Below are 26697 nucleotides of genomic sequence, written 5' to 3'. Positions count from 1 at the left end.
TGATCGATGCTGGTATGTAAAAATGTCTAATTAACAGATTTCTCAACGACTTCGAAAGACCGAGTGGACGGAGAAGTTCCCCAGCGTCAGGACATCAAAGAGACAGATGGTGCCTCGCACATAACAAGGACGGACTCGCCTGACAATGACTCTGCCTTTAGTGATACGGTAAGTACTATAGTACTATACTATAGGTAAAATCTAATGCGTATCAATTAAAATATTGTCATCATTCATAAAGTACGGGCGTACGCATACGTACTTGGAGAATACTTAAAAAGTTCTAAGTGAAAACCCGATACATTAATAATGACCTAAGTTTATTAGGTCTCTTTGGAATAATGAACAAGTTCGATATTCGCTTCTCAAGGAAAACTTTTTCGACTTTGCCCTGAGAAGCAATACATTAAAAGGTAATTTGTATGGATGCCATTGCTTAGCTTCATTCATTTAAGATGGATGTAAAATATTACCTACATAATAATTTAATATACATTTATATTGTTTTCGTTTCGTTTTTTGTATTGATGTTTTTTTAACTCTTTAGTTTAAAATTTAAAGGTTTCAATGCTCTCGAGTGAATCCTCGGCTTCTAGCAGTGCCAGTTCGAAATGCAAGCCTATGAAACTTACCCTTCATCCCAATCAAAAGGTAAATATAATCGTTAATATTGTATCAGGACAATTAGTCTAAAGCGGGTACCGTCTTGTTAGTCTAAAACCAAATGTTTGCTTCATTTCTTTAGAGACCGCGTTTTGTTTATATGCTTGATACAAATGTATTGCTTGTAAATCTATGATAAACCTGCTACTGTCACTTAACAGATGACGAGATATTTTGCTATTAGCGCCATTATAGCCTAGGCTCATATTCCATATATCAAGTTACATATTTGTCAGTTGCTCTTGTCAAATCCTTCAGTAAACACGATATATAGAAAATACATTTAGCTTTCTGTTCTGGAATATGTGTCATTAAAAGGTGACCTTGCAAACTTTAGTTATTAGAGATTAACCCGCCTTTGGGGCACAATATTTTATTTTGGCATGTCGTAGAATCGCTTAGTATATACTCAAACTTACAGGGTACCCTTTATCAACAGAAGGCTGATAAAATAAAAATGGCCTTGGAGCGAATGAGAGAGGCGAACGTAAAGAAACTTTTCATAAAGGCCTTTTCAAATGACGGATCGTCGAAGAGCCTTTTGGTTGACGAGAAAATGACGTGTGGATACGTCACCAGGTTGCTCGCCGACAAAAACCACGTGACCATGGAGCCTAAGTACGCGATCGTTGAGCAGCTTCCAGATTTACACATGGGTAAGTTGTGGTTATGAGTGTAGTGCGTGTAGCAACTGTTAACACAAGTTACGTTTATGTTGTTATAAAAATAATCAGTGAAATATATTACAAACTAATGAACTAATAAAAAATTGAAAATCTCATTATATGAAACGTATTGAAAAATTCCACATATTATTGTATAATGTATGTCAATATTATGATGAATATTGGCCTATTAAATTATGGCCTAACTATCAACATAACTTACCCACTTACAACGCCTCACTTATTTAAAATAAAATAAAAGTCTCTTATTGGAATCCTGTACGGTGTACTCCCCAGTACTGCCAGAAGTAATCGGACCGCAGAAATTATCCTTTCCTCGACTCCTTCTATGTTCCACTAATCTAAACATATAACGTATATGCATGGCTTTGGCATGGCAACATTGATATATTTCTATGCCATACACACTAAAACAGTTACGACAGAACGATGTGTGTCATTCTAGTTCAGTTTAGCGATATGAGACGAATCACATATCTTGAACTTACTGGACAGACACTATATCTGCGCAAGGTGGACGTTTCTATATGCAACTGTAATATGTTTTCATATTTAAAGCATACTGTTATTTCAGAACGTGTGTACGAAGACCACGAAATGTTGGTGGACAACCTAATGCTATGGACAAGAGAGTCGAAGAACAAAATACTATTCGCAGAGCGACCAGAGAAAAATTTACTTTTTCAAACACCAGAAAAGTTCCTACTTAGCGAAGATGACCGAGGTACTGTATGACTGATGTTAATTTTTTTTATATAAGACCATTTCATTTTACCTCAAAATTATGTACAATAGCAAAGAATATGGAAAATCTTTTACATGAGTGTAAAGGCAAGTTTCTACCCCTGCAAACACTTCCTTTTCCATGATATAGATATAATGTCCCTAGGAAATCAAGATATTAACGTGGGTTAAAAGAGTAAAATAAAAGATGGTTTATTACGCCTAAAGAGGAGATACAATGTATCCATAGTTCTCAGTTTATTTCTTAACTCATAAATCAGGGTATCACAATATTTGTTTAACGTATACTTTATTCAACAGGTTGGTCCAGCGACCACGACGATAACTTACGACAAGTCATCATCGACGAATTCTTTGGCCAAAGCAGCACAACTCCATCAATTTCGGGACACACTGTACCACCCATGGAAGGCTTTCTCTATCTGAAAAGTGACGCTAAAAAGGGATGGAAGAAGTACTACTTCGTACTAAGACCTTCTGGTTAGTATGTTTATATAATTGCCCTGCGATAGAGCTCATGCGAATGTATGCTATAGGCTGAGGCTAAAGGCAAGGTTCTTAAAATTGATCTATGCAAAATTATTCCTTGTCTATTTATATTGATTTGTCCTTATTGTAATGACCACTGTATAGTGACTCTAAACTATTGAAGTTTTCTAAATAATATCGATTATTTTGTTTAGGCCTATACTATGTGCCGAAAGACAAGGTGAAAACGTTGAAGGAGCTGGTGTGTTTGGCGACATTTGACAACAACGAAGTGTACGTTGGTGTAAATTGGAAGAAGAAGTATAAATCGCCAACTGATTATTGCTTCGCGATCAAGCATCCGAGACTGCAGCAACCGAAGAGTGTGAAATTCATTAAGTTCCTCTGTGCTGATGACCAGCAGACATTGGATAGGTGGATTACAGCGATGAGAATAGCTAAAGTGAGTATTTATTTAGTTTATAGCAGTGCAGGGCAAGAAAGGTCATCTCAAATGTCTTTGGAAGGACTTGATTGATTTGATAATGTTTTTGAATAAATACATTTAATATTTAGAATTAAATCTGCCATAAGATAACAAAATAGCTACCAAGTATCACTTGTAAAGATTTCAATTGAACGAGAAAAAATAAATAAAAATGTATTTAAAATGTATTTTTAACTTATTCAAGCATGGAAGACAGCTGCTGGAAAACTATAGGTCGCTTGTAGAAGAGCTCACTCAAGAAGACTTAGATCAATTGGCCCATGCACGTTCTTGCTCTGTAAGTTATGGCAAATCTCACTAACCTTCTTGTAATGCATTTTACTTACGTTTATGGAAACCAACTGACACAAAATTACCAACTTTTTCCACATTGCAGAATTCCTTAATTATGTCTTAATATTAAATTAGGTAGACTCGAAGTAAGTATTTGTTACCGAAATCCATCAAAGAACCTTCCTAACTCTGCAATGTGCAGTGTTTGCACGAACCAGCTGCGACCTGGAGCTACAAATCAATGCAAAACCACTTTTAATTTCGCTAAGATAATGAAGACATCCAGGTTGAGTCTGGAAGCAGCACTGTAAAAAATCGTAAAATTAATAGGAGACACGGTAAACCGTACTCCCGCTTACCTGAAAATATTTGAAGAATAATGTCGACATAAATATCTGTTAAAAAGTCGGATTTGTAATAATCCGGACCTCTGTCTATAAAGTATAAATATACCGTGCCGTTAATCGTTTAACCATAGAGATAAAATGCGATATCTTATGGGAAAGAAAGCAGATTTTTCTGTAGCACTTGCGACTACTAATTCGCGTGAAAATTTACTCTATTACTAATATTAATAGATGTTATCAACTCTTCCTTCGTTTCAGATCTCCTCAATACCAACTAAAACCAACAACCCGCCAATAGTAACCAATCCAGTGCAGCCAACATCCAGCAATGCGAGTGTTGCCAATTCCGATATTAGTAGTGGAAGGTTGGTATTAATATTTTCTGGTTATGTAAAACAAGATGGCTTTTAAGCGTGTCTGTGGTGACAATGATATCGTGTGCCTATTTATTATTGTTATCCCCCATAACATTAAAATTCATTTAATTACTCGTGTTGAAAAGAGTTCGTTCAAAATAAAATTCTTGAATAAACGAAATGGTTTCGGTGGCTTAAAGTTTCATAAAAGTTCATGGGCGAGCTTAATCACTAGAAACTGAAGCTTTAAGAACGAAGCTATTATTATAATGCAGACGTTTTATTCCTTGTTAGCATATGAATACTTAAAGCAGAACAGTTGCGGAAAAACCACTTTCAAGCATATTAAAACCTCGATTAATAACTACATCATAAAATTTTATAAATTTAAGTCCGATACACTTTCTACGATATTTTTTTAACCCTGATGTTATGATTTATGTGTATTTTAATTTAATTGCTTTAGTACATTTGTGTATGTTGCGAAATGCTGTGCGATTTTATTTCAAAAGCTAAGCGTGTACCTATTTTATAAGTAATATTTGATCGTTTTCTGCAATAAGATTAATACAGTGTGATAATGGCTACGTTATTGGCGTCACATTCAAACAAATCAAAATTGGTTCAAAAATTCTGTAGATACATGACAATTTAATTATGAAAGTTCAGACGTGTGTTATACTTCTTATTATATATACATAATGTTTTCACACAATTCTCATGTCTCTGTCCTTGTATTCTGTAAACCTAAAGCAGGGTTATGTGAGTTCGAGATCACAGTTGGCACAGTTCCGTATTTGAAGGTCGTAAAGGTTTATGTAAGTTAATAATTTTATAAGAGAGGTTTTCGTTGTCAACAGACATTCCCGCGCCTCGTCATCAAGTTCGAGCGGTTGTCTATCAGATGGAGGCACTGCGTCTGAGAGTGCTTTCGATTGCGAGTTTCCTATGGGTAAGTTTTTTTAATACTTCAATATGTCAGATTGGATGTCCCCAAGAGTTTAAATTAAAAACGGTTAAAAAAAACTAACTTTATTATAACCTCATTTTCCTCCAATCTGAATTAAGAAAATTCTTCCTATTTGAGTGCTTCTTTATTGCCAAAGTTTGGTTGTTAATAAATGAAATTGCCGGGTATCTTGCGGTAGCCTAAACAGCTCCTCGGCGGATATAATGCGGCGCAGGACCACTCCCGTACCTACCGCAACCACGAAATCTTCCTTCTAATTCTAATTAATGTTTATCTCGCGTAAATGATATAATGACTGTATAGCTATCAATAAATTTAAAAAAAAATTCAATACTTACTTCGATTATAGGTACAATCAAACGCAAGCCATCGATGAAGCCTAACATTCCGTTGACCTGGATGACACGGCAACTTAAAGAAATGGCTGAAAAAGACGAAAGTGAGGGAGGTGACACCAGTACCCTGACGCGAAGACCTCGCCAGAGGGATGATACCCTCAAACGGCACGCAGGTGAGAGTTGGTGCAAACCTGAAAACGAACCAGGAGATTGTAGCACTCTCACCAGAAGGCCTAGACATTCTTTAGGTATGCTTTTATCCATTTATGTTTGACCGCCCATTTGGACACCAAATGATTTTTTCTTGTATTAGCGTGTACGTAAAATTTGGATTTTAGGCCAACTTAAGGGAACCTGTGTTCACTTTGCTGATCAAAACTACATTCGTTTATAAAATACTGTGTTCATCAAATATATAAGATAAGATCATAAATCTTTTTAATCTTTTGTTGTAAATATAAGTAACTTCTTTTTTCAGATACCTCCGAAAGTGCAGTCTACAGTAGCAGTAGTATGACGTCATCGAGCCCCGTCCATGAATCCTACAGCCATTATGAAACCATTCCTCGTGACACCTACCGCGCTAGTGTCGACACCGCTTCATCGCTTTACGGATACACCATTTATGATAAAAGTCAAGTGGAAGAGTTCCCTCCGCCTCCACCAGAAGACACAACAGGAATGTTCAGCTCCACACTCAGTCTGGATTCGTTACCACCGCCACCACCACCCCCGCCAGCAGAATCAGTCGAAGACATTTCCGGCTCCCAACTAAGCCTGCCCCCGCCTCCACCAGAAATAGAAAACACCGGTAGAGTACAAGACATCGTCACGCAACTCACTGCACAACAGATAGAACAAACAGCACCTAAGCGATGCAGCAAAACCTTCCCAAGGCAGCCGTCATTGGACAGCGTCAATTCCGAGACTTCCAAGTCATCCCTACATTCCGACAAGAGTCTAAGACAAAACGCATACGGCGCTTGCTTAGTCGAACTGCAGACCAAAAAGCTAAGTAACGGCAGCTCATCGTCACAGAAGAAGTTAGAACCAGGAAAAGAGCGATCGAGCTCCATGAAAAAAGTCAACTTTGCTGATGATCTTCCAAGCGACAAGAAGAATAAAAAGATAACATTCAATTTAACAGAGGCTCCGCCGTCCCCCAGAAAACCTTTACCCCCTCGTCGAAACGAGAGCACGAGATTATCGTCACCAAAGAAATTAGCAGATTCGAACAGTAACCCACCCACAGATTTTCTTAAAGATTTACAAAGAGTGATGAGAAAGAAATGGCAAGTTGCTCAGAAGTGCAAATTGGAGCCGACGACGACTCCACACGAAGTACTTGGGTTCAGAGAGTATCCGCTATCAGACGATTATAAGGAGACGAGTGTATCCATGTGGGTTCAAGAACACTACGGGGCTGGATCTGTGGAAGATCCGTTTTACGAAAACGTGTATGGAAGGGAAACGATGCCCGCGAGACGCGAGGAGCCAAAGCCGATAAAGAAGAGACCGCCTCCAGCCCCTCCTAAACGAAGTGACTCTACGCATTTAACCACACAACCAGGTGTTCACCTTCCACACACTCTACCCACTTCCAACGCTCCCCCGCATCACGTTCAACCGACCGCTTGATTTTTTAACTTTTCGCTCGCTTGTTGCTGGACGAAACGGGACCGCGAAATAACTGACTTTTAGCGAGCGAAAGTGTAGTGTTAGTGTAGTGACCTGCTCTCTAGTGTTCTCGGGAGGCTTTGAACTATAACAGTCTGCGAGCAACATTGATTAGCCAACGCATAATCATTCAATTTGAGAGTGGTTTAAGGATGGACGTACGGCCGGCGGCAAAAATGTTTGTGTAAATAGTGAACTGATGAATTTTATAGTGTTTTTTAAGGATTTTTTAATGATTTTTTTACGAGATGCATGAACTTGGCTTCCATTTCCGCCCTCAATATACTTTTTGTACACTTTCTAGGAAATTTAAGGCCCATAGGAACCAAATGTTTAGGAAACCTTATTGATATTAAAATTTTTGTAGCCGACTGTACAAAGGGACACGACCAATGGTTAATTAGGTAATGGATAAAATTGAATGACGGTGCTATTGTGAAAAGTATACTAATGTAGGTGAATGTACTTGTGACCGCATGGTTTTACCAAATATAATTAATATACCGCTTGCTTCTAGGCTAGGTTACAAGTATCTTCTATTTATTGGAATTCATTTATGTTCCTAGTAGTTGCTCTGTCCGAGTAATTCATTTTTCAATTGCTACATATCTTGTACTGATCTTTGAATGTACTATACGACCTACACTACCTATTTACTGTCACTATTGACAGATTTTGTTAATGACAGATTGTCATCTGTCAAGCGGCAAAATGTGTAGTAATTGAGTATATTAGCTATATTAAACCCCCGTGTACACGTAAAATATCCCATGTATATAAACATTTTTCCAAGGACCATTATTTGCGCCGGCGCATTGCTGATCTCACTCCGTTTTTTTTTGTGGCTGTGACGAACACATGGCGAATTGACTTCTGTGGCTACTGTACCGTGAAATATAGGTAGCTGGGGTTTGATTCTATTGTAAAATATATAATTATAGTTTTGGAAAAGTAACATGTGTAAATTAAAATGGTAGCTAATTGTCTATATGTTATTTTTAGTTAATAATTGCGATAAAATCAATAAAATTTAACAAACTCCATTTCTTGAACAGGCGAATTTATAAATGTTTAGACATCGAATCATATCCCAGTCACCAAAGCTTCGTAGTTTGATTTATAATTTCAAAATTAGGATAAAAGTGTGAGGCTTTGTAGGAAAATATTCAACTTGTTGGTTATTTAAAATTTACCTTAGTATATAATCTCGAGTAGTTGAAATTTTATGCAAATAAATGTTTATTATTTAAGGGACGGAATTTCGTTTTTTTACTTAATGTTGATACCTCCGTAATTTACATAAGTTATGTTATAGAGGAGGTTTGTGATGTAACAGATTCAAAGACCAATTGTGGACGCCCCACAGGTCTTTCAATTTGAGGATTCCCCTCATGGACTGAAATTATTTAGACCTAGTAACTACGAATAATGACCCATCCAATTCTCCTTTTGGGACGTAAGACTGAATACATGTTCCGGGATTTTGACAATAACTTTGCGTCCAAAATAACTTGACAAGTAGCATTACTGCCTCAACATCAGCACTCAACTTAACTAACATATTAACTTTATGTATAGAAGCAATTCTGCTAAAACAATTAAGGATACTTTATATGTAGAATTTAAACAAAGACAAACAAGATCAATGGTAGTTTAACTATGTTGTGTATAAAATAAACCCTGATCGGGTTCACTATTACAATTATTCTGGATGTGTAAACTTTAATTCGGTTTTAAAAAGAGAAATGAACATAAAGAAAAAACTATGTTTCGTAAACCTTCTGAAATAGTTTTATCAGTCGTTAAAATATATATCAACAGCTATAGCTTGTTTTTATATTTATCATGAATGAGGTCATTATGGCTTTTTTTACAATTAAAACTATAAAATGTATTGTATTTGTACATATCTCTTTTGTAAAACCATCTAGTTTCATAACTTGTCTATTTTATTCATGCATGTATTCTTATACTGTGGTTAAATTGTTTAGAATGTAAATTAAGATATATTATAGGACCATCTGTGCATATGTATCTTGAACCCATTTTTGTGACTAATGTAATGCCTAGAGGAATTGGAATTAATATGCTTCACTGTTACTAGGTTAACAGACGCATGCAGTGTAGTTTTATAATATTATAGACTTTTTCATTTCCTGTTATATATAAATCTGTATTCAGCGATGTACGGGCCATAATCTAAATAAATCCAAGTATTATCATACGCATTACATAACACATGAGAAACGTTTTTCAATATGTAAATGTTTCGAAACAAACTGGTAATTGATTATATTTTCACCTGAGTTCGTAATTTAATAAATTTTACCTTTAAATATTATTTAGCAAAAAACATTTGGAAGACTGGCATTATCTTTGTTTCTGCAATGTATCTAATTTCTTTTCAAATAATATCATACATGCCACAAGCTTAGTTGGCTCAGGGAAGAATTTCCTTGGATCGTCTTCCGTGGGTCGGGTAACTGTGTGGCGTATACTGATGTCAGATGACGTCCAAGTCATAAGCCCTCCAAGAGTTGTATCCTTGTCGGCTATCGTATCGTATTAAGTGATTTGCGTGTATTTTTAAGTATCGTAAAACGCATTTAATATGTTTAAATTGTACAGAACAAATTAATTGTAATATTATTAATTATTTTTTCAAATATAACGAAATTCCGATAAAAATGTATTTTAATTTGTACCTTATAACCCTGTGATCGTGACAAAAGCAAATGTGTACAATGTGCGAATTAAGAAATCCCAGTATTTGCTGTTGCCGAATTGATAATCATGGTCATGTATACTAGGCAGATCATAAATACGTTTCTTTTGACATCATCTCTTCTTCAGATAAGTGTATCCAATCTTAAAGAAGTAAATCCAAACTTACGCAAAGCAATGCAAACTATTTATTAAACGTGCCTTTGATATTTCCAATCCAATATCTTTTAAAAAAAAGGTCGTACTTAGCGCTGTCTCTTCTGACTCTTACCCTAAGTACACTTTAAGCTGGTTAGGGCCTGCTCCGCTCAAAGTAAACGTTTTCCTTATTATTAATTTGGAAAGGGACACGTAAGTGACCTGACAAACACTAAATAGCTGTTTGAGGTTGAGAGTAGGTAAAGGCTGATTTACACGTATCAAGTTGACTAAAAATGTACTTAATTTTTAGTGACTTAACCCGTGTAAACAGTGAATTTAGTAAGAAGTTGCATGTTAAAATTTAGTTGCAAGTAAACAAGCTAGAATAGAATTTTATCTATTTTTCGGTTAAGTTGGTGGGCGTGGCTAATCACTTGACACGTTTGGACAGGCAAAATTTAGTTAAATTTAAGTGAAAAGCGTAAGCTGGCGGAGGATTGCAACGTAGTTCCTACTTCATTTATAAATAAAAATCTTTCGAAAATGTCGAAGTGGACGGAAGACACGACAATAAAGTTCATTGAAGAATACATAAAGGACGATTGTTTGTGGAATTTTAAAAGCTTAAATTACATAAATAAGCAAGCAAAACAACATCTGTAACGGGGTGTATTTGTTCTGTGGTTGTCCATCATGAGCGAATAAATGAGTTTAACTAGTTATTTAGTATTTTTACGTGTAAACGGTTATTTAAAATTAAGTCGATTGAAATTTAGTTAAGACAGCAACTTAATACGTGTAAATCAGCCTTAAGAGGATGAAAAAGTATTTAAGCTTCCGTATCAAACATTGTAAATATTGCTTAGCTGTGCTCTCATTATATGTGTGCTGACATTTATATTATTTGGCGTTTAAAATATAAATATTTAATATTCAGTTATTTTAATTTTATTACTAGTATATTTTGATAAAAAATGTTAAGTTAAAAGATGGACAGTGAAGGTATGTTAATGATAGTAACTTATAATATTTGTAAAGTTCAATTCAGTATTTTGATACGAGTGATTTTAACTGAATGTGAGGTCCTCACATGGCTGGTCCTCATCTGTTTCATAAATCTTTTTTTATCGGGAAGTAACTGGTCCTTCTGTCGACATTTTCGGTTGAATGACACGCCAGTTTTCTAACAACGTATACCTTCATGGGACGACTGTTCCAAAAATTGCGCGGCGTACAGCCGAGATCCGAATACATGACCTCAGACTAACGTTTAACCTCTAGTTGACACTTTTGGCGCAAGTCTTTTGATATTCAGTTGAATACTGAAAATAACTAGTCATAGTAGTAACCAGCTGTTTGTATAGAATAAAGTGAATATTACTATATCATACTGGTTTGAATATCCATTTACAAAATCAATCCTGTCTCAAATTAACAATGTATTATTTAGAAGACTGTAAGTGTTTGAAAGTGGGTGGCCACCTTGAGGCAGTTCGTTGGAATCTTTGGCCGAGATCCTATCACTCCAGTCCTGGGCCTCTGGCAATTGATGACTGGACCTCAGACCCACATATTTGGTTGTACTATGTCGAGAGTTCAGATGGATTGTTACCTGAAGATGACGTACTAAGGTAGATGTAAGAAATTTGCTTTCTTTCTTCTTGCTACATTGTCAACGGGCTTTATCAAAAAGGCTTAAGTCGTAACTCCAGTGGAGTTAACAGTTGTTAAATGGATGCATGTAGAAATCACGAAAAACTATAAGGGTAAACTGCGCCTTGCCCGACATGGCAACAAATAATTTCATGGTTTGTTTTTTTGAAACACACTTTTTTTAATAAACAGCAGAGGCGATGTGAGCACTGGACGCTGTCATGACGTTACGTGCAAAAAACTGTCAAGAGTTGAACCTCTTCTTTTTTTTATTAGATTTAGTTAAGCAGAAGTGATAGACTATAATATGGTCCAATCCTAAATTAATACAAGTAATAGTCTTAACTAACTTTTTATATAGCGTGCAACTCCTGTCCCTGATTTCGTAGTTTCGTATCCAGGACAGCACCATTGGACTTTTCTGTCTATGTGTCTAACCGCTGCTGGTACCAGGCATTTTAGAGTGACTTACTTTTTATAGTCAGTTAAAACATAGGAACGAGATGGATAAGTTTGTATCTGTACAATTTTACACAAGAATTTTTCTAGGTCGACAAACACGCAGTACTGGTCAATACACGATGTCCAACGGTACTTCATCGGCGAGATGCATTGTGAGACGGTTCTCTTCACCTACCAGTATCCAAACATTCGGATGCCAACACGATTGGGCAGTTATTTCTTAAAAGCTAATACATCTCTTAAGTTACCAACAGCGCTGTACATGAAAGAATTGTTTAGATCCCTAGAAACAACTTTAAAGGTTTTCGCTCTTATTTTTTAACACAAATATTATGTCAGTTATTTATGTCAATGTGTAAAGCAGTGGTCGTAATTGCTACGAATCTTAGATTGTTTAAATTTCAATGGAAATCTTAATTAAACAAAACAAAGAACCTTAATTTTTCGAGGTTGAAAAGCGTTCAAAGCATTCTTAAACATTATCTGGCGACGTCAAACCCATCAGACCTAAGTTTAAGCAAATCAAGTAACTTTTTAGGAAAGGGGAGATTTGACACTCCCAAATCCCTCACTTCTCGGCCCAAAATCTGCCTGATCGCGTGCCAGATGGGCTACTATGTAGAAATTCTATACAGATATAAAAATAATAAGAATATTATCTGGTTGTTACATTTTACTCTAAAATGTGTAATTTCGGTGAATGATAATTTAGTCTAGAAATGTTATTTCTAGAAAATGGTGCAAAATCAAGCACAGATGCATCGACTGATATTCTGCGATCAACTTATTAAATTAAACAGACTGGATTACTACAAACGAAGGACATTCTTCAAACTACTTGAGAATATACTGAGGTAACACACAATAAAATCGTGGCTTCAGAAAAATGTAAAAAGCTATGAGTTTTTCTTGATAAAATAATTATAAACTAACTAGTATTTCTGTACGTGAGTAACAATACAATTAGATAGAAGAGTTATTATTAAAATTTATATCAAGTGAAGTAGTTTATCAATAAAAAAAATATTAACCAACTAACTGCACGCTAAGCATAATACTTTTATTATTAAATTAACAATTATTCTTTGTATAATTTTAGTTTCCAAGAGAACTTGCAACTGGTTTCTTTTGAGAACATGTGTTGTAGTCGTCTGGAGGGTGTACGTCTCATACAGCAGTTGGCCTGTTTCAATTCTCATTCACTTAAATATCTTTTCTTGTGGCGCTTTTTCCTGCCCAACGAAAACCCACTTTTGGTCAACTATTCTTATATAACAGGTAACTTTATAATGCATTGATTAGCATCCTTAAAAAATATGTAGCTTCAGCGTGCGGCTCTCATGCCTGAGGTCGTAGATTCTATGCCCGACTGTGCACAAATGGATTTTCTTTCTATGTGCGGGTTTAACGTTCGCTCGATCGGTAAAGGAAAACATCGTGGGAAAATCGGCTTGCCTTAAGTCGACGGCTTATGTTAGGTACATGAAGCTGATCACGTACTTGCATATTAGAGGACAAAGAATCATTTAACAGTGGGGGTCATTTATCCTTAAAAAAATTGTAACAACACAGACAATGGTTTTCTTAAAGAATTATGATATTCATTGAGTGGAGAAACAATATTTATTTTAGTTTTACAATCTGAATTATATAAAAGATGTATGCCGCACTAATGGGTTTAATACAAATTTAAAAAAGTCTAGACCTTTTTAGATACAGTGAAATCTGGTTAAGTGGGACCTGGATAAATGAGAAAACTCTATTATTGAGAGTTGCAACGAAGTCCCGGTTCTTTTTCATTAAATTACCTCTGTTAATGTGACTTTTTGAACCTGTTTAAATATGATTTGAATTCTAAGACTTTTTCGATGTTTACCTCTATAATTGAGACTCTGTAGCTCAATTACCTGTATAAGTGAAACAAATTAATCAGGTTTCAACACGTTTTGACGTATTTACATACATTTCTCGCCGTCTTTCACGCATGCTTTGATTGTCAGTACTACATATCTCATGTTTTGCTAGCAACTAGCAATCAAATACAAACAAACATAACCGATTACTTTAAGTCATAAACTTTACCGTTTTTTTTTCGACGCAATACATTATATATGTACATTCATACCTACATTAAATTCATAACATGAAAAATACGCATTTTTATTAACATTTCCGCCTCTAAAAATGGAATAACGGCACATTTCGACCTCTGTTAATGAGACAACTATAAATTTAAACCTGTTTAATTGGAAAACTGGATTATTGAAAACCCTCAATAATTGGTACACATGTCTTGGTCCCTTGAGATCCCAATTAACCAGGTTTCACTGTATTATAATTTATTATATAATAACCAAGTCAGCCATTTACTCTCCTTACTACGTGATTTTTTTATTTATTCGTTAAAAACGTTTTTTATGCAATAAACTACTTACAGAGAGATAATAATTAATAAACTTCAAATACAAGATGACAACGTCATTTTGATAGAAATAAAAAATTACACATGAATTAAAAAACACTAAAATTAAAATGATACTATGCGGTCCCTTCCTACTATTGTGTATTCCCTGTCTAAAACTATTGTGTGTGATTGTTCCTTGTGCCTCTATTCTTAGCGTGGTTGGGATGTATATGGGAGGAGTTTTTTCGACATTCAGCAACACTACTAATGTTAAACTGAACACATTTATAAATAACACATCGTTTTGATAAAATCAAGACTTATCCAGGAAACCAGAAACCTCATTCTGTTGGAAGTGAGAAAACTTTTATTACAGTGTATAAGAGGAATGAAGCAGATTTCTTATAAAACCTTCAAGCACGCCCCGCCACATCTTGAGTATACGGCGGCGACTCAGTGGCCCAAGCAAGCTCAGGGATAATGTAGCATTCTAGTGGTGAAATATTATAATAAAAAAGCAGTTTATGTTTATTCGTTACAAACATACACAAAGCAAAGCTTTCCTGTCTATAATGAAGTATATCTATACGTGTAATTTAAATAATAAAGAGATTCATGTATCAATGGTTTTATTTTAATTAAACCTTTGAACAGGTATACAAGCTATCAAACCAATTTTTCTGTATGAAGTCACATATGACAGCGCTCAAGACCAGATTGTGACTTATTAAACAAACAAATAAGATTGATAACTTAATTTAATTATTATTTTCACGGATCCATCTCCTTCCTGTCTTCTCCATCTACACGACACTGGCGCAGTACCTTGTGCTCAGTTGGTACAAATAAAAGCCATAAACAAGAATTGAATTGAAGACTGATAACATAAAAAGACAAATTATCACAACACAAATTAGATTATCGTCTAACAGTCATAGATTATGATAATATATTACCATACCATAAACAAATGGGCCAAAGTAGGTTAGGTTATAAGTTTTTTAGTTGTTTGCCAGTTACCTTACGTTGCCATGACAACAAAACGCTTTATTAATGGCTACTGACGAAGAGAAATGTAAAGTGGCGAAATTACTCCAAGATTTAGAAGTGCCCGAGTTAAAGATGCCCGAACGATGCTCTGGATTAGTGAAAGAATTTGAGCAGAAATTTGGGCCGGAAATGGAAAGTGAGGTTTTAGTAGAAGAGATTTACGATAATCCTTATGTTGTCGATAAAAAGTTATTGGAAGAGAATGAGAGGAAGTTACAAGAGCTGTTGGCTGATAATAAACGGTAAGTTTTATAATACGAAATACTACATCTACTATCTATTTATAATCCATAAACTATAATTAAAAGTCAAATTTCGAGCATTTCTTGATCATTGTCTCGAGTTGGAATCTGCATAAAACAAAACATCAAGGCAAATGCTTAATCTGGGCCACTAAGCAAAACATGCAAAACGTAGATCTAAATCAAAATTCCCAGTAAACAGTAATTGATGCTATTATTATTTAACTACCTGTTAAACCATTATTTTTTAATAAAGTATATGTTAAATATGTAAATAAATGATCCCTATAAAATCTAGACATATTGTTTTTGACCTTCAGAAATGCTAGAATATGCGTATCGATAACGAGGAAAAATTGTTTCCTTTATCGTTACAGAGCCAAAAAGCAATTGCCAGAGAACGTGATGTCTGGACCTGATCCAAAACGACCGTGGCGTACACAATCAAGCAAAGAAAAACTTTTGCGTATCGACAACGATATCAAAAGACATTTGGAAAATCGCGATCTTTCTATCGACCCCCTTAAAGAAGAAGTAATGCAAGATCTGGTGAATGAATGTCGGGAAGAGACACTACGTAACCCGCCCGTAAACCCAGACCGACTCCGGGAAACAGTGGTTGAGGCTCAGAAGAATCTGCCTAATTTCCGATATCGCACGATTGAGAATAGCACAGCAACCAATATTCTCCCTGATGCCCACGAAAATTGCTCTGAAGTGCTTAATCACGAATTTCCTTAAATGTTATATGTCATACCAGCCTGGTCCTAGCGCTAAGTATGTCACCCGTCAAAAACATTTTGGAGTTATAGATCACGCTGTCTCATCTGTGAATCTTACCCTAAGAAGTATTCTAAAACGTCTTATAACTCGTTAAATAATTAATAATCTCCAAATAAGTTAATGTGTGTTTAGTGATAATCAATAAAATATTACAGGTTTCCCTCATATTTTTATTATATTATCTACTCATTATCAAGAGAATCTCTGTAGTCCAGCCTCAAAATATGATATTTTCATTTCATTCAAATCAAGGCGGCTAACGGCTATTTAAAGCAATCTTATATCACAAAGTTTAGATGTTTTTAATCAAAGGAGAGTTATAACATAATTAATTTAACTATAATTGTTGGTTGTAATGAATATTAAATGAACAAGCTAATTTTGACTTGATCTATATTTACATTTCATATCTAAATCGGTATTAATTATATTAAGGCAGTGGTAGACACATACCACGTCCAGAAACTAGACGCTGTTTCTTGCGAAGTCTGGCAGAGATGAGGAATTTACGAGTGTTGGCATTGGAGTACTCTTTCATTGCGGACAGCAGCGGAGCAGCTCTTATTTCCTTGCTTACCGTTTTACGCAGACCACATTTTCGTTTGCAGGTAAAACTCTGTTTAGATACCTGGCAATCAACGTAAACGTCAGGCAATTATTTAATAATCCCGAGGAAATTACCGGCAGCGTTTTCGCTGAGATTTTGAAACTTGTAAATATTAGAATACAATTTGAATCGAAATTATTAGATACAACACAGCATGTGTTTGTTCAAGATAATACTGACAAAAACCAAGTACTTATAGTCCCATAGAGAAAGGATATATTTCATTTTGGTTACATTCTGAATTTTGTACCTATGTCATAGTTTCCGTTACTCTAGCTTAAAAACTTTCCGTCTTATTCTTAAAATCATTGTAATTGCGCCTTTCTAATTAAAGGACTCTTTCATTCCTTTCTGATAAATTGTATTTACAATGGGATGAATAAAGACATCATTATTGCACTTAATCAGATTTTTTTATCAATATGGTGAAAAAAGTGTGATATCCCTTATTTCAGTTGATCTGTCGTGAGGATCAGATTCCTGGCCGGGCAGACGCGTCTCTAGGTGTGGGCGGTCATCATATACCCGATACAGCCTGGCGCCGAGTTAATATAGCCTGCCCCGATTTATATTTATTGATGGCTTTCTGTTAGTAGAAAATTGAAGTTTAATGTTATTTAATAATAATAATAATTTATTGCAAGAGTATATACTCATAAACATACTATAAGTAAAACCATCCATCTAGAAAATAGTGACACGTTGTCATTTGTCTAGAAATAACTTAAACTGCTATACGTTATTCAGTTAGGTCGACCAAATTTAGGTTTATTTGACATACAAATTAATATAATATATTGATGATATACTACATACTATATATACACTTAGAATGTAATATTTCGGTTAGGTTACCTATAAAATAAATTTATACAGTCCGAATACGAGACTACGACAACATCCGTCGGTTCTTGACACCCAGCATTCCCCTCCGGGAGACGCATTTGCAATTTGGCATCGACCTATATAAACAGCAAAGGCAGGATTCCGACTTAAGCTGCTTTATTAGACACATCGCCTGGCGATACGGTGATACCTTGGGTAAGTCATAGTTATAGACATTTAAAATCTACTGCGATGACGTGTCCCTAAAACGCTTCAACTACAGTTAGTCCAATCGCTGAGGATATGTAGAACCTTAGCACAAAGCACCTAGTCGAGGGTCCTCTCCATAGGTCGGAGAAAGAGCCTCTTTCCAGACATGATACTAAGGTCACACTGGAAACTGCTCGTCGTTACTAGTCTGCCCATGCTTTAAGAAATATTTAATACTCAATGTCTTTCTTTTAGCCTAACAAAGGCTATTAAGGGACTAGATACGAACATCTTTATATTACACAGTCCCTTATATACTGGAGATGCATATAACTTTACATATTTGTATAGTAGTATAAAGGTTGTAGCGCCATTGATTTTTTTTATTTGTAAAGTAAAGTTCCAGTGATTCTTAAAATTATCATATTTGTATCAGTGTGGTGAGTGGATAGGAGGTCCTAAATTTAACTGTAGTTCTAACTACTACGAGTCTCTAGTCTAATGTTATATCTGAGACGTGGAGTAGATTGTTTAAATAAATAATAAAATCTTCTATAAAATGTACTTTGATTAGTAACTGTCAGTATTCACCAATGGCGTGGCGCGATCTTTCAACTCCAAGGCATCGTAGAGCTGATACCTGGGCTGGTGAGACTGCTGTATATAGGTCTGGTGGATGAAGACGATATGCGAAGCTTGTTCAATTTAATAGCGTGCGGAGTTGTCAGAAGTATGTTTGAATCCTTATTTATCCGTATAGACTGTGCAACACAACGCAATCTTTCAGCCATTTTGCCATGAACTAATTACAATATTAATATTTATGATTTGCAGGATTGAAACAAGTGAATATACAAGTCCAAGATGAAGAGAGTAAACGAGAATTTTGGTCATACACTGTTCGTAAACTAAACGAAGAATTTAAAGAGATCATGTCACTTTTTGATATTGAATTTTGTTTAAAAATTTATAAAAGTTAAAAAAAAAATAATCTGTCTTTTGTTGTGCCCTGTCAATACAAATTCTAAACAGCATTGAGCTTATAAATAATTCAACCATTTTTGTTACAATGTTCCACAGAAATCTGAAGACATCGCATGACTCATGGGGCGGATTAATTTCTACTGTTTGATCCTTAAGGACCTATCCGGTCGCCAAACTACGAAAAAGTACTTTGTTTCTTTCCATTTTTTGTCATCGTGTCTTGAATTAGGACGAATGGAAAGAATATATGGTGGAGTTGAGTAGTTTATGTATCCATTTTGAAAGATTGATACACGATTTCGATAAAAAATATCCATCATAGCCATTTTTTGAATCATTTTATGACGAAAATATATATAGAATATGATTTTGAAATTTACTCAATATATTTTAACGCAAGCCAAGTTATCCATTTTAGAAAAAAAAATTGATAGAATTACAATAATTTAAATATTTTACTTATGTAAAACTAATTGTTATTACGGGCCGGCGCGTCTCAGTGCTCCAGCTCTCCATTGCGTACCGCAGCCCACCCCGAGACACTGACACAGCAATTCGTGCTGGGATAGGGCCTTCAGTGAGCTTAGGCAAACCGTTTGCCTTGTTTTGGACTGTATGTATGTATGTACTTTCATTTTTAATACACCGTGGTGCATTGATAATGTCTCGAAGAATGTTCTGAAACCTTTATGTCTTCACTGTCACGAACAACTTTAATAAGTTTGGTTCCTGTGACAGTGATGTCGCTTCCCCTGGCAAAATCAATCTTTGGTCAGGAATTATTAATGAATGCTATGATTACTACGTATATTTATCAAATGAAAGCTATTTAGTGTAAACTGAAAATAACTAAAAGCTCATTAAAGTAATTTATCTAATTAGACTGAAGAGCAAAAGCGTTTTACGATTGTTTCACTCTTTAAACATAATTAAGGACGACACTTGCAGTAGTGACCTACGTTTCGCCGGCACATAACGTCGAGTGTCTAGAACGTAATAAGTACACACACTCTTTTCGCAGAAATATCATGACGTTGATGAAACCTTCACTCTTTATTTGTTTTAAAGCTATTATTTGGTAGAATTACAATCTAAAGTAAAACTAGCTTTATGGTTGATGCGATAAACTTCGGGAAAGTCAAATTTGCTAAACGAGTATTACTAGCATTGTGCACAGAATAATAACGGCATAATAAGACATCTTCGCGTCTTTTTTATAATATTGCAAAATTCTGATAAATATAGTTATAGTACATAATTAGGTTGGTTAACTACCTCTGTGTTGTTTAAAATTGTGTATTTATTTGGTAATTAATGCATTATTAAGTCCATCACGATAATTCCACACTCTGGATCATGAGAGTAGTACCAAAATTTAATTAACTATGTTGCATGTTCAGTGGTACCACGATTTATGAGTGTTTTGGAATAGGAGTAGCCGAGGGAGCGATATTTTGCTTTTCACACTACACACTACACTAACAGTTTAACCCACCCGAGACTCCGCCTCAGTCTGTTTGCTTGTGTCCCTCGTTTTCTGCACTTTGCATTAAGAAACATTATTTATTTTTTCAGCCTAGCGGCCAGGATAAAAGGCGATGTTTTTTCATTTCAGTGAAATCGAGAAGGCGATAGACAAGCTGTCCAAGGTGCATATGAAGCACATCAAGGTGTACGATCCTCGCGGAGGCAAAGACAACGAGCGCCGTCTCACCGGTCAGCACGAAACCGCCAGTATTAAAGACTTCACATCGGGTAAATAACTCAATATTTGGCAAATCATTTATAGATTTCAAAGTTCTTTTAGTATCTGTAGCCCTGTCGCTTATATTATGTATTACATTAATTATAAACTAGGAACACATATATAATAACATTGTTTCGGTAAATTTTATAACAGCACAATTGAAACAGGTGGTACGCAAAACTAATTATGGACATTTAAAGGACAAAAATCGCGTTATAGGCGTACCGCGTTATAGTGGGGGTTTACTGTAATTTGAATCTTATCTCTCGCTCCTGGCGCTAGTTTCTGTTAAATAATATTTAAGTGTGTAATGTAAACAATAGGCAAGATTAAACAACATTTTCCCTATTTTCGACTATATGAACCTTCCTTGATATATATCAAGTCTATATAGACTTTCCTAAAATATATTTTTCATCTACGAATTCTAGAAATTTTAAATAACTAAAATTAGAACCATTATGTGTATAGATTTAAGTCAGAAACGAAAATTAGCCTTACCTCAAAGTCAAAATCATTTATTCATATAGGTAACACAATGTACACTTATGCACGTCAAAAAAGAAATACAAATACATATAAATACTCAAAAAAGGCAGTAGAACAGAAAAGACGAACTGGCAATGAACTCTCCGCCACTTTTTAATCACCAAGTTTTTTGTTTTACACAATGTTTGTCAAGAGCTGTAACCATTATACCATGTTCCAGAAGACTTCTTAAGTAATTAACAGTTAACTAATAATAATAAAATAAATGCGAAAAAAAAGATTTGTCTCAGATTGTGAAATCATAGTATGCACCAGGCTGGTCCTGGTCACTAAAAATCACCATAACTTTTGAACTTTTCTTGTCAATCAACTTCTTTCAGTACTATTTATCGGAACCCCTTCATGGGTAAAAGCCTTTTCCAGTTTTTTTCCAAATATCTCATCCACATCTTTCTTTTTCCATTCGCTTCCCGCTAAAGCTTTCATATCTTCTATCCACTTTTTTTACGGCGCCCTTTTCTCCTGCTCCTTAGTCCATTAGATATAGTTGTCTTTAAAGTCCATAATGTAACGCATCGCTTTTTACTTTATGTACTCTTCGTCATACAATAATTTTCTAACTTTACAAACTGTCAACCTCAAGGTGTATACATGTTTCAGGAGTTGCAGCATCAGGATTCCCAGGAAGTGTGCTGAATTTATCACTGCAAACGATATATAAATTCCAATGTTAAATTGTTTTTTTTTAGAAATAGTTACAATTAGTTTATTGAACCCCTTTAAGTTAATTTGTTATTGTTTTCTTAAAGTGTGTGACTATATTATCTGTTAGTTGGACTAATATTAGCGATTGAGTGTGAACACAGGATCATTTTTGTTTAAAAATTTATATACTTAGTAGACTTATACATAAATATTATTGACTAACACATGAATCACTATAGTGAAGCTCTTGAATTTGCATCGGTCTCTTCGTCAGATTTCGAATCATTCCATAGTGCTAAGATATCTCCCCCTCCCTTGCATAGTATCCTCACAGCTTTATTCAAAGACCAATCACGACACTTGAATGTCATCCATATTAATGCTCAAAGCGTTCCTGTTCACTATTTGGACTTGTTGACAACATTTGTATCCAACGAAATTCACGCTATCCTTATATCAGAATCTTGGCTGTGTCCTGATTGGTCGTGCTATGATCATACCTATTCTCTCTCTTATACTTCCTGTAATCACACATTTTTAATTTTTCCATTTCTATAGGTGAATTTCCTTCTTGCTGGAAGGATGGACTTATCATCCCTATCCCCAAAAAGGCTAATCCTAGTAGTTTTTTCTGATTTTCGACCCATCTCGATTCTGCCATTTCTATCCAAGGTACTTGAACGCCTCATACAAAAATTCCATACTGAATCCGCTTCAGTCTGGGTTTCGATCTGGACATAGCACGACTACTTCTCTGGTCAGAGTAGCCGATGATATTCGCGAAGGCATGGACCACAAAAAACTTCACACTGCTAGATTTCAGTAAAGCTTTTAATACTATTAATTTTATAATTCTAATAGGGTTGCTTAGATCTATTAATATTTCCTCTCATGCTGCTAACTGGTTCTCTAACTATCTTAATGGGCGCCGCCAGTGTATTAAGACAAGCGATTGCATATCTCAGTGGAGTTTGATTGAATCTGGCGTTCCGCAAGGTGGCGTACTTTCTCCTCTTCTTTTTGCTGTTTATATTAACTCCTTAACCGTGGGTTCAAAGAGACAGGAAAGCGAGAAATTCCGCAAAGCAGTTGAACACTTGTGTCCAGAATTCTCCCAAAATAAATCTGTCTGGTTGCCATCAGATATAGCGATGATTCCACCGGAATTATTGCAGCAGAATTCGGTGTCTCGGTGCAGAGTCCGGGTGAATTTATCATAGTTTGCCCGAAAGCCTATTTGAGTTGAGTTTAGGTAATTAAGTCAATAGCACTTTTTCGTACCATGAACTCCTATAAGCTGAAACCTATTTGTATCGCAAGACCGAATGAAAGAACGATAATTTTGTCAAAACAAAATGGAAAACTTAAAGTATCGCATTATTTACGAATACGAGTTCCGCCGTGGCACTAGTGCTGCGGTAACGACTCGAAGGGTGAATGATGTGTATGGCGGTCATGTTGCAAAAGAAAACACAGTTCGTTTTTGGTTCCAAGGTTTTCGTTCTGGAAATTTCGACCTGCAGAACAAGCCTGATGAAAAATGGATTCTTGACGATAATCGGAAGCTCTCAGTGCAATGGTTGGATCCTGGCCCGCCAGCCAAATCCTGCCCCAAGCGAAAATTAACCCCAAAAAAGTTACTTGTAAGCGTTTGGTGGACTAGTGCCGGTATTGTTCATTGCAGTTTTCTCAAATCTGGCCAGACTATTAAGGCTGATGTCTATTGTCAGCAACCAGGCAAACCAGGATGGAAAAGCTAGCGGCTAAACAACCTAAGCTGGTCAATCGCTCCACGCCACTGCTACTTCACGACAACGCTAGACCACACACTGCACAACAGACGGCTACCAAATTAGAAGAGCTTCAATTGGAATGTCTAAGACATCGTCCGTACTCCCCGGACCTTGCTCCAACAGATTACCATTCTTTTCGAAATTTGGACAACTTCTTGCAAGGGAAAAAATTTAACTCTGATGTGGGCAGTCCAAATCGCCTTCACAGATTTTATTGATTCCCGTCCGACTGTTTTTTTTAGTAAAGGGATCAATGAACTACCTATGAGATGGCAAAAGTGCAAAGAAAACAATGGTTCATACTTTGATTAATTAAATATATTATATTTAAAAATATTCGACTTTTTGTTCCTCCCATACAAAACGCCAATTTCATAGGTAGAGACCTAATATATATAATTCTTTCGATATATTTAAAACGTAAAGATTTCTGGTGCATTGACAGTTAACACTTATTATTTTTAAACATTTCCGTTAAATTTTGATAGGAGCTTTCAATATCTTGGTGTTTACAAAATTTCAGTTTTAAAAATTGTTTAACTTATACATTTGATGCGGTAAGTATTGTTCACAAATATGTTGTCTAAAAAACAAATACCCGGAATTCCGGATATCCCTATCCCTTCGCAAAACATATTACAAGTCATCTTATAACTGGAAAATCATAAGTACTATAATAAACTATAAAACAAATGAATTCCTTCAAATTGTAGAAAATTACCTTATACGTTAACTCATTCATATAATATATATAACTATATTTTCTTTACAGCTTAACCTGACAAACTCGCTGAATTGAGAAACTATATGAATATATGTTTATATCCAATTAAACATTGCTTGAAGACATCTTATTATTTACCTATTATAAATTAAAAAAATACCTATGTTTATTTAAACAGCAAAAAGCAGAGTAGGATAATGCAAGAGAATTTCGGTTAGTTAGAGTGGATTATAACATTAGGGTACGATTTGCGATCTAGGGTCCTCTCCACCACTTCCCCTATATTGCCTCTGATTTTAGGGCCGTGTAAAATTGTACTAGAATTGCTCAGAGAAATATGTGAATGGTGTTCGAACTGTTATACGACGTCCCGGATTTAGAGTTTTAAAAAAATAATTTATTTTACACAAAGGATTTATTTAGAAATATAGATTTGGAAAGGCAACTGCTCGGTTTGAATCGTAAATTGGGACTGACTTTTAGCTGAAAGATAATGCAGTTGAATAGGAGAATGCCAGCTTGCTAAAATAGAAGTTGGCATAGGGTTGTCTCTAAGGTTTTAAATATATAACGGAACACACGACCCACGAATTGAGTCGCATGGAAACACACTTGTGGGTAATAAAAACACCATTATCAAAAAAGTAGAATGTTTATTTTTACATTTTAACAATGTTTAGTCGCAGGCACGCGATACATATTTTGAAACTTTACCAATAATAAGTAAATATTTGCTACAGCAATAATTGTTACTATATACATTTTAACGCTGTGGGACTCGGGGATGTTCCCCACATGAGCGACCCTAGGGAACGTTCGCTACAGCGCTAACGTGGAGGACCACAAGCGTCCAATTCCGAGCGTCTGTACTGAATAAATGATAAAAAAAATTTAAAAATATTTTAATTTCATTATATACTAAATTTATATGGTACAGTGAAAACTCGGTTAATCCCAGGTGGCGTATTTGCCCCCAGGTCAAAATGCTATTTCAAGTAGAGCCGTCTCGTGTACCCGAACTGAGCCAGCTTATTTATTTCATGGGATGTAATAAGATTTTCATAAATTTCATAAATCCCATAAATCAAGTATCACTGTACTAAATCTATATTTTTTTTAAATTTTATTTTTATATCATATCTAGCATCAATCTTGATTGTATAATTTTAACTAAATACCTACCAAATAAAATATCAATTTTAGAATAGTCAATTCATCAAGATTGATTCGGCTTAAAGTGATTAAACTAAAATATGACTAACATGTGTTACTCTATAATTATACAAAGCAGTCGGCCTATGTTTAGCCATTTCACCGGTTGATCTTCTTCCGATTTCACAATAGATCATATGAACATGGCGTTCAAATATAATGAAACTCACGATTATAGAAATCATTACTAACAAGAAATTTTTCCATTGTCATACAGGGCTGATGGGCTTATAGGAATGCCCGCATGCATTGTAACGAAAAGCCCTGATTATCAAACTTCATACATAAGCTAGTAACAAGCATAATCAGGCTATAAATCTCACTAATGAACAAGTTCAACTTCTCTAATCGAAAGGTCGTTAACCCTCAACCCCTGAGGTCAACGACCCTTTTTACTTCACCCGAGTTGATCTGTGCATATAAAAAATTTATATACCAAATTTACGCGACATATATTCTGTATATGATTCATTATCTCTATAGAATGATAATATTTGAGATGACAAATCCACGCTGTTAATTATAAATAAATATATTAATTTTAACTAATATTCTTTAAATTGTAAAATAAGATTTTTAACCTATGTATTGATACAATATCTCTATAGCGATCCTGCGGTGATGCGGATGCCACGGGTGCGGCTTGTCAGGCTTCAGAACACGAGTCTTCGATATCCGCCTCCCGTATGCTCGTGAAGAAAGATGTCAAAGCTTTAAGCATAACCGCTGAAAAAAAACACTATTTCAGCTCGACATTTACACGATGTCAATAAAATCTCTAATTACAATTCTATATTGGTGCAGCATTTTAATGAATATCCTTGTTACAGATATAATAAGACCAACTCAAATGGTTTTGACACTGTCTCTGCACAAAGAACAATTTAACATTACGATCTGACTTAATAAATA

General features: G+C 35.3%; 4 protein-coding genes across 18 annotated transcripts in view; 3 read left to right on the top strand and 1 right to left on the bottom strand.

The window, feature by feature from the left end:
* LOC123718691 (abnormal cell migration protein 10) overlaps nucleotides 1-7714 on the top strand; it is a 59089-nt gene extending 51375 nt beyond the window's left edge. For 5 of the 7 annotated variants that reach the window (XM_045675409.1, XM_045675407.1, XM_045675408.1 and 2 more), the window contains 11 exons: nucleotides 38-168; nucleotides 562-651; nucleotides 1085-1319; nucleotides 1924-2073; nucleotides 2394-2573; nucleotides 2777-3024; nucleotides 3254-3346; nucleotides 3948-4054; nucleotides 4906-4997; nucleotides 5365-5601; nucleotides 5832-7714. In XM_045675409.1, the coding sequence (XP_045531365.1) occupies nucleotides 38-168; nucleotides 562-651; nucleotides 1085-1319; nucleotides 1924-2073; nucleotides 2394-2573; nucleotides 2777-3024; nucleotides 3254-3346; nucleotides 3948-4054; nucleotides 4906-4997; nucleotides 5365-5601; nucleotides 5832-6991 (2723 nt within the window). In that variant the 3' untranslated portion in view covers nucleotides 6992-7714. The remainder of the gene's footprint in view (nucleotides 1-37; nucleotides 169-561; nucleotides 652-1084; nucleotides 1320-1923; nucleotides 2074-2393; nucleotides 2574-2776; nucleotides 3025-3253; nucleotides 3347-3947; nucleotides 4055-4905; nucleotides 4998-5364; nucleotides 5602-5831) is intronic. The other 2 variants (XM_045675406.1, XM_045675410.1) reach the window with 2 other exon arrangements.
* A 2949-nt stretch (nucleotides 7715-10663) lies between these two features.
* On the top strand, nucleotides 10664-19111 carry LOC123718992. Of its 4 annotated transcripts, none has more exons than XM_045676027.1 (9): nucleotides 10668-10897; nucleotides 11346-11526; nucleotides 12098-12311; nucleotides 12743-12864; nucleotides 13110-13288; nucleotides 16925-17097; nucleotides 17552-17684; nucleotides 17973-18137; nucleotides 18716-18848. In XM_045676027.1, the coding sequence occupies exons 1-9, from the start codon at nucleotides 10885-10887 to the stop codon at nucleotides 18760-18762; spliced, it is 1227 nt and encodes a 408-aa protein (XP_045531983.1). In that variant the 5' UTR covers nucleotides 10668-10884; the 3' UTR covers nucleotides 18763-18848. The 4 variants fall into 4 exon arrangements, with proteins under 4 accessions (XP_045531984.1, XP_045531985.1, XP_045531983.1 ...); XM_045676026.1 differs by lacking the exon at nucleotides 10668-10897 and adding an exon at nucleotides 18966-19111 and having other exon boundaries at nucleotides 11333-11526; nucleotides 18706-18861; XM_045676028.1 differs by lacking the exons at nucleotides 17552-17684; nucleotides 17973-18137; nucleotides 18716-18848 and having other exon boundaries at nucleotides 10664-10897; nucleotides 16929-17003.
* On the top strand, nucleotides 15453-16649 carry LOC123718993. Its single transcript, XM_045676030.1, has 2 exons — nucleotides 15453-15706; nucleotides 16084-16649. Exons 1-2 carry the CDS (start codon nucleotides 15468-15470, stop codon nucleotides 16445-16447), a joined length of 603 nt encoding a protein of 200 aa, XP_045531986.1. The 5' UTR covers nucleotides 15453-15467; the 3' UTR covers nucleotides 16448-16649.
* A 6098-nt stretch (nucleotides 19112-25209) lies between the features above and the next one.
* LOC123718904 (eukaryotic translation initiation factor 4 gamma 3-like) overlaps nucleotides 25210-26697 on the bottom strand; it is a 37035-nt gene continuing 35547 nt past the window's right edge. For all 6 annotated transcript variants that reach the window (XM_045675886.1, XM_045675885.1, XM_045675882.1 and 3 more), the window contains one exon: nucleotides 25210-26511. In XM_045675886.1, the coding sequence (XP_045531842.1) occupies nucleotides 26432-26511 (80 nt within the window). In that variant the 3' untranslated portion in view covers nucleotides 25210-26431. The remainder of the gene's footprint in view (nucleotides 26512-26697) is intronic.

The sequence above is a fragment of the Pieris brassicae genome, chromosome Z, assembly GCF_905147105.1.
Source record: "Pieris brassicae chromosome Z, ilPieBrab1.1, whole genome shotgun sequence".
Classification (NCBI taxonomy): Eukaryota; Metazoa; Arthropoda; class Insecta; order Lepidoptera; family Pieridae; genus Pieris; species Pieris brassicae.
The sequence above is the reverse complement of the archived record's forward strand: the minus strand, read 5'-3'. Positions and strand labels throughout refer to the sequence as shown.

Coding starts and splice junctions, on each gene's coding strand:
- LOC123718992 (XM_045676026.1), top strand. CDS start 11,333: ATGTATTATTTAGAAGACTGTAAGTGTTTGAAAGTGGGTGGCCACCTT. Junction 12,865..13,109: donor CTACTTGAGAATATACTGAG/GTAACACACAAT, acceptor GTATAATTTTAG/TTTCCAAGAGAACTTGCAAC. Junction 17,685..17,972: donor ATATTTATTGATGGCTTTCT/GTTAGTAGAAAA, acceptor AAATTTATACAG/TCCGAATACGAGACTACGAC.
- LOC123718993 (XM_045676030.1), top strand. CDS start 15,468: ATGGCTACTGACGAAGAGAAATGTAAAGTGGCGAAATTACTCCAAGAT. Junction 15,707..16,083: donor CTGTTGGCTGATAATAAACG/GTAAGTTTTATA, acceptor TTATCGTTACAG/AGCCAAAAAGCAATTGCCAG.